This window comes from Amphiprion ocellaris, chromosome 21 (genome assembly GCF_022539595.1).
Source record: "Amphiprion ocellaris isolate individual 3 ecotype Okinawa chromosome 21, ASM2253959v1, whole genome shotgun sequence".
Taxonomy (NCBI): domain Eukaryota; kingdom Metazoa; phylum Chordata; class Actinopteri; family Pomacentridae; genus Amphiprion; species Amphiprion ocellaris.
The window spans coordinates 21,753,319-21,765,555 of record NC_072786.1 but is presented as its reverse complement, the minus strand read 5'-3'; the positions used below and the strand labels follow the sequence as shown (position 1 = coordinate 21,765,555).

General features: G+C 41.0%; 1 protein-coding gene across 1 annotated transcript; it reads left to right on the top strand.

The window, feature by feature from the left end:
• The first annotated feature begins 424 nt into the window (after positions 1-424).
• samm50l (sorting and assembly machinery component 50 homolog, like) lies at positions 425-11,652 on the top strand. The gene is made up of 15 exons (XM_023299758.3): positions 425-584; positions 2,035-2,148; positions 4,755-4,856; positions 4,952-5,039; positions 5,173-5,279; positions 5,473-5,603; positions 5,800-5,887; positions 6,482-6,610; positions 6,799-6,870; positions 7,107-7,193; positions 7,447-7,517; positions 7,817-7,884; positions 8,393-8,539; positions 8,925-9,066; positions 10,772-11,652. The coding sequence occupies exons 1-15, from the start codon at positions 564-566 to the stop codon at positions 10,815-10,817; spliced, it is 1,413 nt and encodes a 470-aa protein (XP_023155526.1). The 5' UTR covers positions 425-563; the 3' UTR covers positions 10,818-11,652.
• Positions 11,653-12,237: the final 585 nt, after the last annotated feature.

The following is a 12,237-nucleotide window of genomic DNA, read 5'->3' as shown; positions in this document are numbered from 1 at the left end:
CGCTGCTGTCCACTCAGAGAGGGAAGGCACGGTGATGCATTCACGAGCAAGGAAATTGTCACCGTTGTTAAGATCATCATTTTCAGGCTGTTTCCTTTGCATTGTTTGTTCTCGCTAATTTGCTACATTGCATCATTTAACGTATGGCGATGTTAAATCTGTATCTTTGTCTACCGGTAGGTCTGTTCTGCTCAGCTTTATGTCAGCGGAGTTACTTCACAAGAGCCAAAAAAGTTGCTTGTACCTTTCAGCTTTACAGTAAAGGCGACAGTAGAGAACTAATTTTGAGCCAGCGTAGACACACATGTGCCGGCCTTTTTATTTCGCAACATCTTCAGCAGCTGCTCGCTTATATTCTCCGATAGGAAAGGATCTGGTTTGACGTTAGCGTAGATTACGAGGAGTCCTTGAACTCAGCAGTGCACTTGAGCAGTGACTGTCATGGCGTCTCCCTTGAAGGGGGTTTGGTACTGGAGAAAGTAGCAGCTGTCATTTATCCGTTTCCCCCCTGACACAGAGCAGCTACCCCCGGCTGAAGAGCTGTTTAGGAGCGGGTAGCCACCATGGGGACTGTCCATGCTAAGGTAAACCTCCTTTCCTCCTGATAGCAGGCCGTGTGGTGTGTTTTGTGCCGTGACCTCCCTGCCCAGTGAGAGCTGCAGACCAGCAGCAGCAGCAGCAGCAGCATGTGAACTCGATGTTCTGTTACACACTGCCGGGAAAAGACCGACAGTACAGAAAACACACGGCTCAACCCGAGTGTGTGTTGCATGTCTGTCGGTGCTGAAACGGTCTGACTTCGCCTCGAGCTAATCTAAAGGACCACAATGCAGACCGTTCAGGCTGGGCGGCATTTTTAAATTCCTCCTTAAAATGTGGGGGGGTTTTTTAGGGGAGCTGCGGTGCTGTAAGAAAGTATTAGCACAAAGAAAATAATAGTATTTTCAAAAAAGTAATAAGAAAAAAGCAAAAACTGTGCAAAAGGGAGGAATAGAGACAGTTTTCCTGTTGTGTAACAGCGTTGGATTGAAACACATTATTCTCATATCCTAATGCCATTTTTTTTTATTCCTCTCACTGAGTCAACATTGATTCCACTCTTGTAGTCTTCTGTTAGTGCCTCAGGTGCATTCAGTGACTTTCACTGGTCATAGGACATCAGACACTCCTCTGGGAAAGCCCCTCCCACTGACTGTCTTGCCCTTTCTCTTCCATAACAGCTGACCCTATAAAGGTCCTATACATAGTGTTTTTTGTCAACTCTTAATAATGGACTGTGTTTACCCTAATTAAAGTGTGCAACAGCACTGAGTACGCCTCTGTAATATCACTTAAATGTCGAATCATTCTGAATTGCACCACCCCACAGTAATTGTATTACTTCTAAGTTGCAGACTTCAACCATAGCAACACAATGCAGCAAAAGTCAGTACACATTTAATTACTAACATTAATTCATTTTTTTCTGGCAACTGAATTCAAACAAGGGGTCATATTTGGCCACATTATAGTTTCTACTTTGTTACTCTTTAGAAACTCCTGCGTGATGTTTTTGGCTGTGTGCTTTGATCATTATCAAGCTGGAAAAGTCCTTTTCTGCTAAGCTTCAGCAGACTGGGAGTCATATTGTCAACCAGTATTTTGGTATATCCACAGGCAAACTTGGTACCATCTGGAAATGTCCCCAACAGCTTGTGCTCAAACACTTACCGCTGTGCTTCACTGTTAGGACTATGCATGCAACAAATTCACTCTGGTCTCATCTGGCCAAAGAATGGACTTCCAGTATTCATCAGGTTTCTTGTCCTGTTCTTTTGTAATATTTCAGCAGGCGGTTTTGTGCCAAAGAGCAAGCGAGAGGGTTTTTCTTAGGATCTGTTTCTAGACGTTGATGTTATGCAAAGTCCTTCAGTCAGTCTGAGCTGTCACAGATAGCCATGATGCAGACATACTGATAGATACTGCAAATAGAGAGGTCCAAAACTGAGAAAGTTCTGGTGTTCATAGCTCATTTTCTACTTGTCCTTGGTGCAGAGTCTGGATCCTCTACCGATGCATGGCCGGGACTTGGGCGTCCACCCTGATGACTTGATGGAGACTCCAGAACCAGAGCAGGAATCCAAGCAGGAGGTCCTTGAAAACAAAGATGTGAGTAACAGTAGTAATAATATTTTTTTTGTTGTAGTACTTCTTTTGAAATGTTTTATAGGTCATATTCATGCTTCCCTTACCTCGCTGCCCAGATGTAGAGGTTGGTTCTGACTTTTACCCTGTAAGTTCCAGTGACAAGTTACAGCTCCAGTTTCCTAATATAGCATTTATTTTGGGTTAGAGATTGCCTTCTTACAGTTACACATGTCACATATTTGAATTTCTAATGATTTGTTTTGGTGTAAATCTCTTTCAAATGCATATACTACACTTACATTTTCTTTCACATGCATTCCTTCTTTATTTATTGGAATTAGCATTCGGCGTGTTTATGTTGATGTTACTTCATTTAAAGTACTATAGAATCTGCTGTTGGTAACCTGCTGTGTGCAACCTACAGACGCTCTGCAGCAGTTTTTACTTGTTGTAGAGTAGTTAGATGAGCAAATCCTTTAATAGGGAGGCATATTGTCCTTTTTTGATATTTTTTCCTCAGAAGACTTCGTTAAACATGGTCGAAGTTTCAATACCTGGCTTCAGTGTGCTCTAAATCCCTTTTTGGCAATGCTACCCCTACTTGTCCAATAAACTGAAATTAAATTTCTGGTGAATGCTCATGAAGAGCCTTTTTGTATCCTTTATTGCTGATTTTGTTCATTTGCCTCCACCTGTGTATTCTGGATCAGATTTGAGCTCAACCATGTATGGATTTTAGTGATATATAAGCCATTATGAATAAATATCTAAAGTGAACAATGAACAGCAGTCTTCAGGTGAACAATGTGGTCTTTTATGTCATCGATTAAATCTCCCTTTATTTTCTCCTGGAGTTGAGTGGTCTTCCTCCCTTTAGAACGCATTCACTCATAACTGCATGTATTGATTGCGTTAGCCAGAGCCAATCGTTCACCTGATTGTAAATTCACTGACCGACTGACCAAGACTCATGAGACAGAGCTGCTGACTGAGCTGAAATCGGAGAACAACGTGGAAGCAGTGACCACGCTAAAGCTGACCAAAACCTAAGTCTGAGTTAGAGACTCTACAGAGGAAGGTACATTAGGTAGCAAATGTTCCCCATGTAGAACCACAGATGTTTAATTTCTCACTCTAAGATTAATGTTGCTCTGATGTTTGACTTTAGTAAATGAAGCTACATTTTAATAAGTAGGTTTTATTGTTATTGCTGTGTAGAGTCTTGCTTTATTGTGTAGTCATGATATGTACTGAACAATGAATAAACTGTGGCTGTGAGCAAGAGAGTGGATTCACTGATGACCAGAGATACTGAAATGGAAGCTAGCATTCCCCGAAGTCGTGGTGAACCAGGAATTAGTACTCAAGTGAACAAGTGAATGATTAAATGACTTTCTGAAACGAATGGAAGAACAAGAGCTGTTTCAAAGCCTGCTTCACACCAAGGCTAGATTGAGGGACTGTATAAAGATCAATCAATCAATAGAGGAGTTATTTATCTGTTGGTAAAACATGGTAACATTTGCCAGTGGAGCACCTAGAGTAAGCCTACAGCCCGTCATTGATGCACCTTCCACTTGGGAGACTTTTTTTGTGGATTGGTGTTTTTGTATTCTTTTGGATGAGCTTGCAGTGTTTTATCTAGCACCGAAACCAACCTTCAGCTACCACACAGGAGGAAATCCAGGAAAGAGCCAGTTTTTTTTACACCAATAATAGCAGAATGGAGCCATTTTTAAAGGTGTACTCCAACAGTTAAACCAAGGCTGTCAAACTCATTTTAGTTCAGGGGCCACATTCAGCCTAATTTGATCTCAAGTGGGCCGGACCAGTAAATTCAGAGCATAATAACTGATAAATAATTGCAACTCCAAATGTTTCCCTTAGTTTTAGTGCAAAAAAGTACATTCTGACAATGTTCACATTTAATGGAATATCTTTTTACAGAACATTATGAACAACCTGAAATTTCTTAGTAAAATAAGTTCAATTTCAACAATATTATGCCTCAGTTTATCATTTACACATTACAACTTACAGATCAGAGTATCTACAATAGCACAAAACATTCAGTCACAGGTATCTGGATCTGAGCAATCTAGTATTTTACTTTATGATTAGAACAACTTGTCAAGATCTAGAAATTCTTTAAAATTTACAGTTTTACAAATTTACAATTTACAGTTAATGTATTTTCTGTAATTTTGACACTTTAAAAAGCCATCTCGTGGTCCGGATTGGACCGACTGTCAGGCTGGTTTTGGCCTGCAGGCCGTATGTTTGACACCCCTGACCTAGAGTGAAAATATAAATATGTTGCTTTCTGTCTGGCCCTTAAGACACAAATTATCACAGTGTAACTGGTGCCTAGGACTGGTTTACAGGGAGAAAAATGTGCATTTTACACACTTTGTAAATGAAATGAATGCAGGTTGCGTAAAGAGGAGTGCTATTAAGTGCAAGTTTTTTCTTGTTATCACTGTCAGAAAATCATGCAATTGGGCAAAACCTGAGGAATCGGCTGAGGTGAAAACTGTCAGCAGTGTTTAGGCAACATGCTTTCTAAATGTGTTTACTTTTGGGATGTTGATGTGAAAGTAATCCAAGCAAAATATCCTTGATTGCAGGTGGTTGTCCAGCATGTCAACATTCAGGGTCTGGGGAGAACCAAAGAGGACCTGCTTGGCTATGAAATCTCTGACGTTTTTCATGCCAAAAACCTCATTGATGTATGTATTTATTATCTAACTGTAGTGCACGTTAAGCAGGCACCCTGACTTTATCAGCTGCAGGTTCAGTAGATAAGTGCTGAGGTCTGTTTCAGGTGATGAAAAAAGCTCACGTGGCCAGGCAGAGGCTGCTCCGCCTGGGAATCTTCAAAGATGTGGAGGTTCTTATCGATACATCTGAAGGTAACAGATTCAGACCCTCAATTCAAGAAAGATCCTCCAGGAGAAACTGTGATGTGTGACCATCGTATGGTTATACAGTGATGTAAAGAAATGTTCTCCATTCTGAATGGCTCCTCCTCCTCCTCCTCTTCAGGTGCAGACGCCCTCCCCAATGGCCTGGATGTAACGTTTGAGGTGACGGAGGTCAAGAGGCTGACAGGGAGCTACAACACCATGGTTGGAAACAATGAAGGAAGCATGGTAAGTGTCAACCCCTGATGAGTCATTTAATGGGTACAGCTTTCCCATTCCATGATGAGTAGTAGACTCATCATAACCAGTGAAGGTTTTGTTAAAAGGTTAACCACGCTGGTAGAGGCTGGCTGGCCTAAATGATCACAGAACTGGCTGGTTAGCAGATGGATGTATTGTGACCCTCTGTCTCGTCTTGCAGGTGCTGGGTCTGAAGCTGCCCAACATGTTTGGGAGAGCTGAGAAGCTCACATTTCAGTTCTCCTACGGGACAAAGGAGACGTCCTACGGCCTGTCCTTCTTCAAGCCCCAGCCTGGACACTTTGAACGCAAGTATGTCCACAGCGCAGATACCACTTATTATCTGTCACTGTCAGGAAACAATATTGACATTAATGCACACAATGTATTGAAAACATTACCAATAAATGAATGAACAGGATTTTTCGATATAGTGGGAATATTGTGAAAATAAATTGTTTATTTTTTTAGAAAAAGCTTTTTTTAAAGTTTGTGTTCTCTGTTTCAGCCTCACCCTAAACATGTACAAAGTCACCGGCCAGTTTCCATGGAGCTCATTAAAAGAAACTGACAGAGGCATGTCTGCAGAATTAAATGTAAGGAGCTGTGTGTGTGTGTATGTGTGTGCATGAATGTGCCCTATTGTTGCCTTTTTAAAGTGTATATTGATGTCTAACACCAACATACAACTTACACTACTGTTCAAAAGTTTGGGGTCACCCAGACAATTTCATGTTTTCCATGAAAACTTCATGGAAAATTAATGTACTAACAAAATTGCAAAAGGGTTTTCTAATCATCAATGAGCCTTTCAACACCATTAGCTAACACAATGTAGCATTAGAACACACACTAGAATAGTCATTTACCACATTAACAATGTCTAGACTGTATTTATGATTAATTTAACGTTATCTTCATTTAAAAAACTGCTTTTCTTTCAAAAATAAGGACATTTCTAAGTGACCTCAAACTTTTGACTGGTGGTGTACATCAGAAACTCCTGAATCTCTGCTGACACACTGTTGTGCTCAGAAGATTCAACACGTTATCTGCAAGACAAACTGAGACATCTGCTATTCCAGCAACACCAGAGAGACTGCAATGAAAAATACATTTTACACTAGCTACGACAGTTGAAACAAATATTCAAGAGGTAAGCTCTGTTAACGCTCTGTGTCTCTGTGCAGTTTCCTCTTGGGATGACCAACCACACACTAAAGTGGGAGGGAGTATGGAGGGAGCTGGGCTGCTTGGCTCGCAGCGCTTCCTTCGCCGTGCGAGAGGAAAGTGGACACTCCTTGAAGTCTGCCCTCTCGGTACAGCCAGCAGACCTTTTCTACCTCTTAGTACACTGTGTTTGTTATATCGAATTCGTCTTCTGATTACATTTCTTTTCCATATTTGCCTTTAATGAATATAATTTTCAAGAAATCTTTATGAGGGTTGTTAAACCATTTCATCCACTGAGCCAGTTCAGCAAAACTCCTGTTGATTTTGTTTGCAGCACACCGTGTCAATCGATTCAAGGAATTCTGCCATTTTTCCCAGCAGAGGTGCCTTACTGCGCATCAACCAGGTAAGTGTGCAAGCATGTTTCCATTCACAAGTCTTTCTGCTCCTGCCAAACCTTTAAAAGAGACCCGTCATCTTCACAGTATTTTCCCAAATATAAGATGATCTTGTTTTCGGGTGTCTAATATTTGAGGGCTAGACAATTACAGTTCACAACATCAAATCATTGCCTTAAAACATCATGTCTGTTCCTCCCGTGGTGTCCTGTGTTACTAAAATGTGGTGTGTTTTGTTGTGCAGGAGCTGGCTGGGTACACTGGAGGAGACGCCAGCTTCTTGAAAGAGGATTTTGAGCTGCAGCTCAACAGACGGCTCTTCTGGGACTCAGTAAGACGAAAATAATTCACTATAAACCTGTTGATTCTCTCCTAAAAGCAGCAGCAGCCAAGAATTAGGTTTTGTTTTTTTGTTTTTTTTGTTTTGCTCAGGCAGTGTGTAACTTAAGTAACCACCAGGGGGCAACAAAGCCTCACTAAACAATTGTAGAAAAACAGCATGGTTTCTTTCTTCCTAGTTGTATTTCACGCATTATTTTTTTGAGATTTTGAGTGCATAAACAGACCATTTTGTGTTTTCTCAGGTCTTGTCTGCTTCACTGTGGGGAGGGATGCTTTATCCCATCGGAGGACAACCAACGTGCATCGCTGATAGGTACGTCTGCTTTATCCAAGAGCTGCCATCTGGCTTTGACACATTCCAGCTGCTGCAGAAGACCTCAGCAAGCCACTGCATTGTCAGTCAGTTGCCTTAAAAATATTAAAGGACCATATTTATAATCAAGTCAATACTTAGCGTTCATTTCATTTCTCTTCCTTTGTCATTCAGACTTTTGGACTTTGCTTTAATCAGTCGGTTTTCTTTGAAATGGTAGAAGTGTGATATTAAACTAAAACTCTTCTCTGAGTAGATGATTGAGCGATATGTTGTCTGAGTAGATGTGTTTTGTCCAGGTTCTACCTTGGAGGTCCCACCAGTGTACGAGGATTTGGGATGTACAGCATTGGGCCACAGAGTGAAGGTAAAATAGTCAGAGGAAACTTTGTAAGTTTCTGTTGAAATATTGATATAATATAAAAAATAAATGTAAGTATTTGAATGCCCACATCATCTCAATTAGAAAGCAAGATGGAGTTTAACATAATCACAGTTTTTTTATTAAAAGTATTTCAGGTATAAAAACTGAATACAAAAAATGTCCCTCGTGACTATTAAACCACTGTATATTCTGACTTTATGTTATTACTTCTCAAATATTGTTGTAAAAACAGAATTTTGCAGTAGTAGTTGGTTTCACAAGAGCTCATTTTGAACTGTTTTGTATAATTTGTTTCATATCAACTACTACAAAAGACACCAGGATGAAGTGATAGTCTGAGTGATTAAATAAGCTCTAAGCCTGAATTTCAGTATTGTGAGAGAACAGCGTTGTGTTTAAGTGCAATGACCCAGACCTAACAGAGCACTTATTGTAAAGTAGAAGCGGTCTGCGTAATACGGCAGTTTAAAGTTTCTTCTGTGTGCTCCAGGTGATTATCTGGGTGGAGAGGCCTACTGGGCAGGAGGTCTGCACCTCTACACCCCTCTGCCCTTCAGACCAGGAAAGGGAGGCTTCGGAGACCTTTTTAGAACACACTTCTTTCTCAATGCTGGCAACCTCTGCAACCTCAATTATGGTGGGTGGACTGGACATAATAGTAGATGGATCTCTGTCCTCTAAAAGATTCAGCTTCTTCTTGGTGTGAATGTTGTCATTGTCTCTCTCTGCTTCTCTAAATCACTTCTTACAACTTATTTTTCTTAGCTACACTCCAGAAGTAGCAGATTGGACCTGAGCAGAGCTCCAAATTTGCCAATGTAAATTTGATTTTGATTTACGCAAATATGCTATCCATATGTTTCTGTAATTTAAAAAATTCTGGACAACACTTGTCAGAAATTCTTGGAGAAAATCATAAAGGGTCGTGTCACGCTAGAGTACAAAATCTAGACTGTGTCACAAAGCTGATCATGTTGCGTTTTTTCCAGATATGGTGACGTTGTTGTCTGTTATGTGTGCAGGTGAGGGTCCCAGAGCGCACCTTCAGAAATTAGCTGAGTGTATTCGCTGGTCGTATGGAGCGGGCATCGTGCTGCGACTCGGAAACATCGCCAGACTGGAGCTTAACTATTGCGTGCCCATGGGAGTCCAGAGTGGAGACAGGTAGGAGAGTATTGCAGCACTACTATTCCTTACACTCAGAGACTTTACAGGGTTAAAGAGATTTTCATAGCCCGAGGAATATGGAGGGTAATTTAATATGGCTGGAATTAGACATTTTACATCATTTAGTGTTCTGAAGGTAATGATCAAGTTTTCCAGAATTAGATTGCCATACAACATTTGACAACTCAGACAAGCAAAGAAAAAGGGCTGCAGCCTGAGTCAAACCAATTTAGTAAATATGTATAATCACCCAAAATATAACTTAAAATCACAGCTAGTTTGCTGGCAAAACAAAGCCTGATTTTCCACACTAAGCAACCACTCCTAGGCCTTGTCCCAGTTTGTGCCCCTCATGCATCAGCATATATCAGAAAGGGAATTCCAACTGGGGAAATGAGTTAAAATCTCTTAATCAGCAGAGGGAATATTTTTCATCCAGATACCTTCGAACAATGGCCAGTGTTTGGGTTTTTCAAACACTGCTGGTTCATTTACTTTTTGAAAAACAAATAGTTAGCTCTCTGACCCAAATGAGGGGCACAAACTGGGGCTACTCTAAACCTAGTGTACTAGAGAGACTATGTGCTGAGCGGGTAAAAAACACTGTCCAGACCCTCAAGAGATCTGCTTTTCAGTTAACAATAGTATAAATATTCAGCAAGTGCAAGCCGACATGAGACAAAAAGACACGGGGTGGGTTTCTGTGGTTAAATTACAGCTGCCACAGTCTTTGCTCCAGGCAGCTGTTACAGCATCATGTGAACATCTTGTGAATGCTCAAAGCTCCCTCAGTCAAGCAGCATAGGTTTATTTGCATCTGGACTACAAGGATTAATATGCAACAAAATATGAAGGTTGATTCTGGTGCGTTTGCTCAAAGTGTGTTACATATGTGAGCGGTATTTGTGACCACTGGTAGTTGTGCATCCGTGATCTATCCATGGATGGCAAACTGGAGCACACAAGAAAACATCACTTCTAGGACAAATCCAGTCTTCATGTGGAGGATCATTACTGGTGATGGATTAATTGTGTTCATTTTTTCATCTTTACATTAGATTGGCGATTCTTTTTAACCAACAACTTAGTTAAGGATGTTTTTACCTTGACATGTTTCGACTACATATGCAGTCTTCCTCAGAAGTGTCATCTGACATGTTGATGACATGTCTTATCAGGTGACCACAGTAGAAGAGTAAGTTGTTTCCAAAAGTGGACATGGCATTTCAGGTCAGGAGCACCATTAGGATGGTTGTTGTTTCATCAAATTTCCTGTGGTTGTGTATCTGGAGTTTGTCCCCCAGGGTCCAACTGTTAACGCAGAGTTCTGTAGTAGCGTTGAGGAAAATATTGGCCTTATACGACCTGATATTTTAGGGTTACATCGGTGACCATGCACAGGTTTTTATGCAGTATAAATGGATCTCTGTATTTCTTCCGCCCTGCTATTGCTGACAGCCTGTAGCACTTGTTGGTAAATCACTGTCCCAACTGTCAATAATAGCAATAAAATCATTTTGCTCCATAGCCCTACTGGAGGTATACCTTTTAAAGACATTCTAATAAGGTGTCCATTTAAATTCAGTCCACAGCAGCAAGGTTGCAGCTTTGTCTTCATGGGAAATATGTTTTGGAATTTGAGAGCCTTGAATGTTATACCATAAGTTCTCATTTCTCCATGTTTTCTTCTCTCCTCTTGTAGGATATGTGACGGTGTCCAGTTTGGAGCAGGAATTCGCTTCCTGTGACCTCATCACTCCGTTGCCCTCAGAGCTCTGGCAGAGGCCATGAAAAGGGAGAACGTCTTGTCGTTTGTCACCCGTATCTTGTTGTAGAGTGTGTAACACTAGCATGGGTCCTATGTCCTGTGGAAGAACGTGCCTGACCTCCCCAAACCAGTTTTGTATGCACCATTTAATGCTTTTGGACAACAATGTGCCAGTGCTGGGCCATACAGCTGGAGAAACCTTTTGTAAACTGGCCTGGTTAGAAAGCCAAAACCTACCTAGATTTCTTTAGCAGCAGCCACAAAACATGGCATCAGCTGTAGCAAAAAAATAAAAATATCCAGCACCATGTCAGCAGCTGTTCATCAATAGATTATTCAGTTATGGTTTGGTTTGTTTTCCTTGCTTGGAGTCTCCAGCGCTGGCACTTTGTCTATGGTAAAGTCATCCACCAGTGATTTCACCCACTGTGTTTTCCGTGATGACACAAAGTAAATTATTTTCCAAAATGTTAAAGAGATTTTGGGCATGTTTCCCTACTTTTGCCTTCCAGGACTGCTTCTTATCCAGGAGCATGACACGGTAGTAATTTTGTTTGAGAATTAAACGTCCACCACCACACACTCTTCAGACCTGACGTGTTTAGTTGAATTGTACTGTGTGATTGATCGATTGCAGTAGCAGGGAGAGGAATGAACTGAAAGGAAACCAGCACTTTTTCACTGAAACAGCAGTGTAGGAAGGAAACGGACTTGAAGAAGAACGACGGGTCACCCGCCACCAGTGCTCTTACCGTTAGTCCTCGTTTTGATGTTGTTGAAGCCATTCACAAATAAATCACAGCTGCTCCCCCTGGTTTCTCTTTGGATCCTTTCTGGTGTCTCAAACATACATTCAGCAGTGTTGTAAGTATAACTAAATGCAGCTTATTAGTTCAGGATCTTGTGCACTGTGATTCATTTGATATTTGTTCATATTTCTTGCTTTAAAGTGAGGTATTTTTCCTGATTACATCGTTCTCTTTTTAAGGTCAGTGCTGTATGCCCCTGGCCTGCAGAGTCAGTATTTTGTGACACAGCAGATTTAGCTCCTTTGTCAGGATGTACCTTGACTCAGTCAATAAAATTTTGGAACACAGTCTTTGCACCTGTTATAAAAGTTAAGATCTTTCATTTGGTGACACCAACAGAGAAGTGTTGTAACAGCACAGGAGCATTTCAATTTGATTTATACTTTTTACTATCTCATGGTACAAAAGGACACCTAATAGGTGGAACAATTGCTCTTGGCAGGAAGTTTAAGGTCTACATGGTGTATAGTCTAACCGTAATATGTAGCTCTAAGGCCAATTGCATTATCACTTCCAGAAACAATGAATGAGTGTGTGCGTCAGTGCCCTCTCTCACTGCAGTTTGAACCTTTGCTCCACTGGAACCTGTGC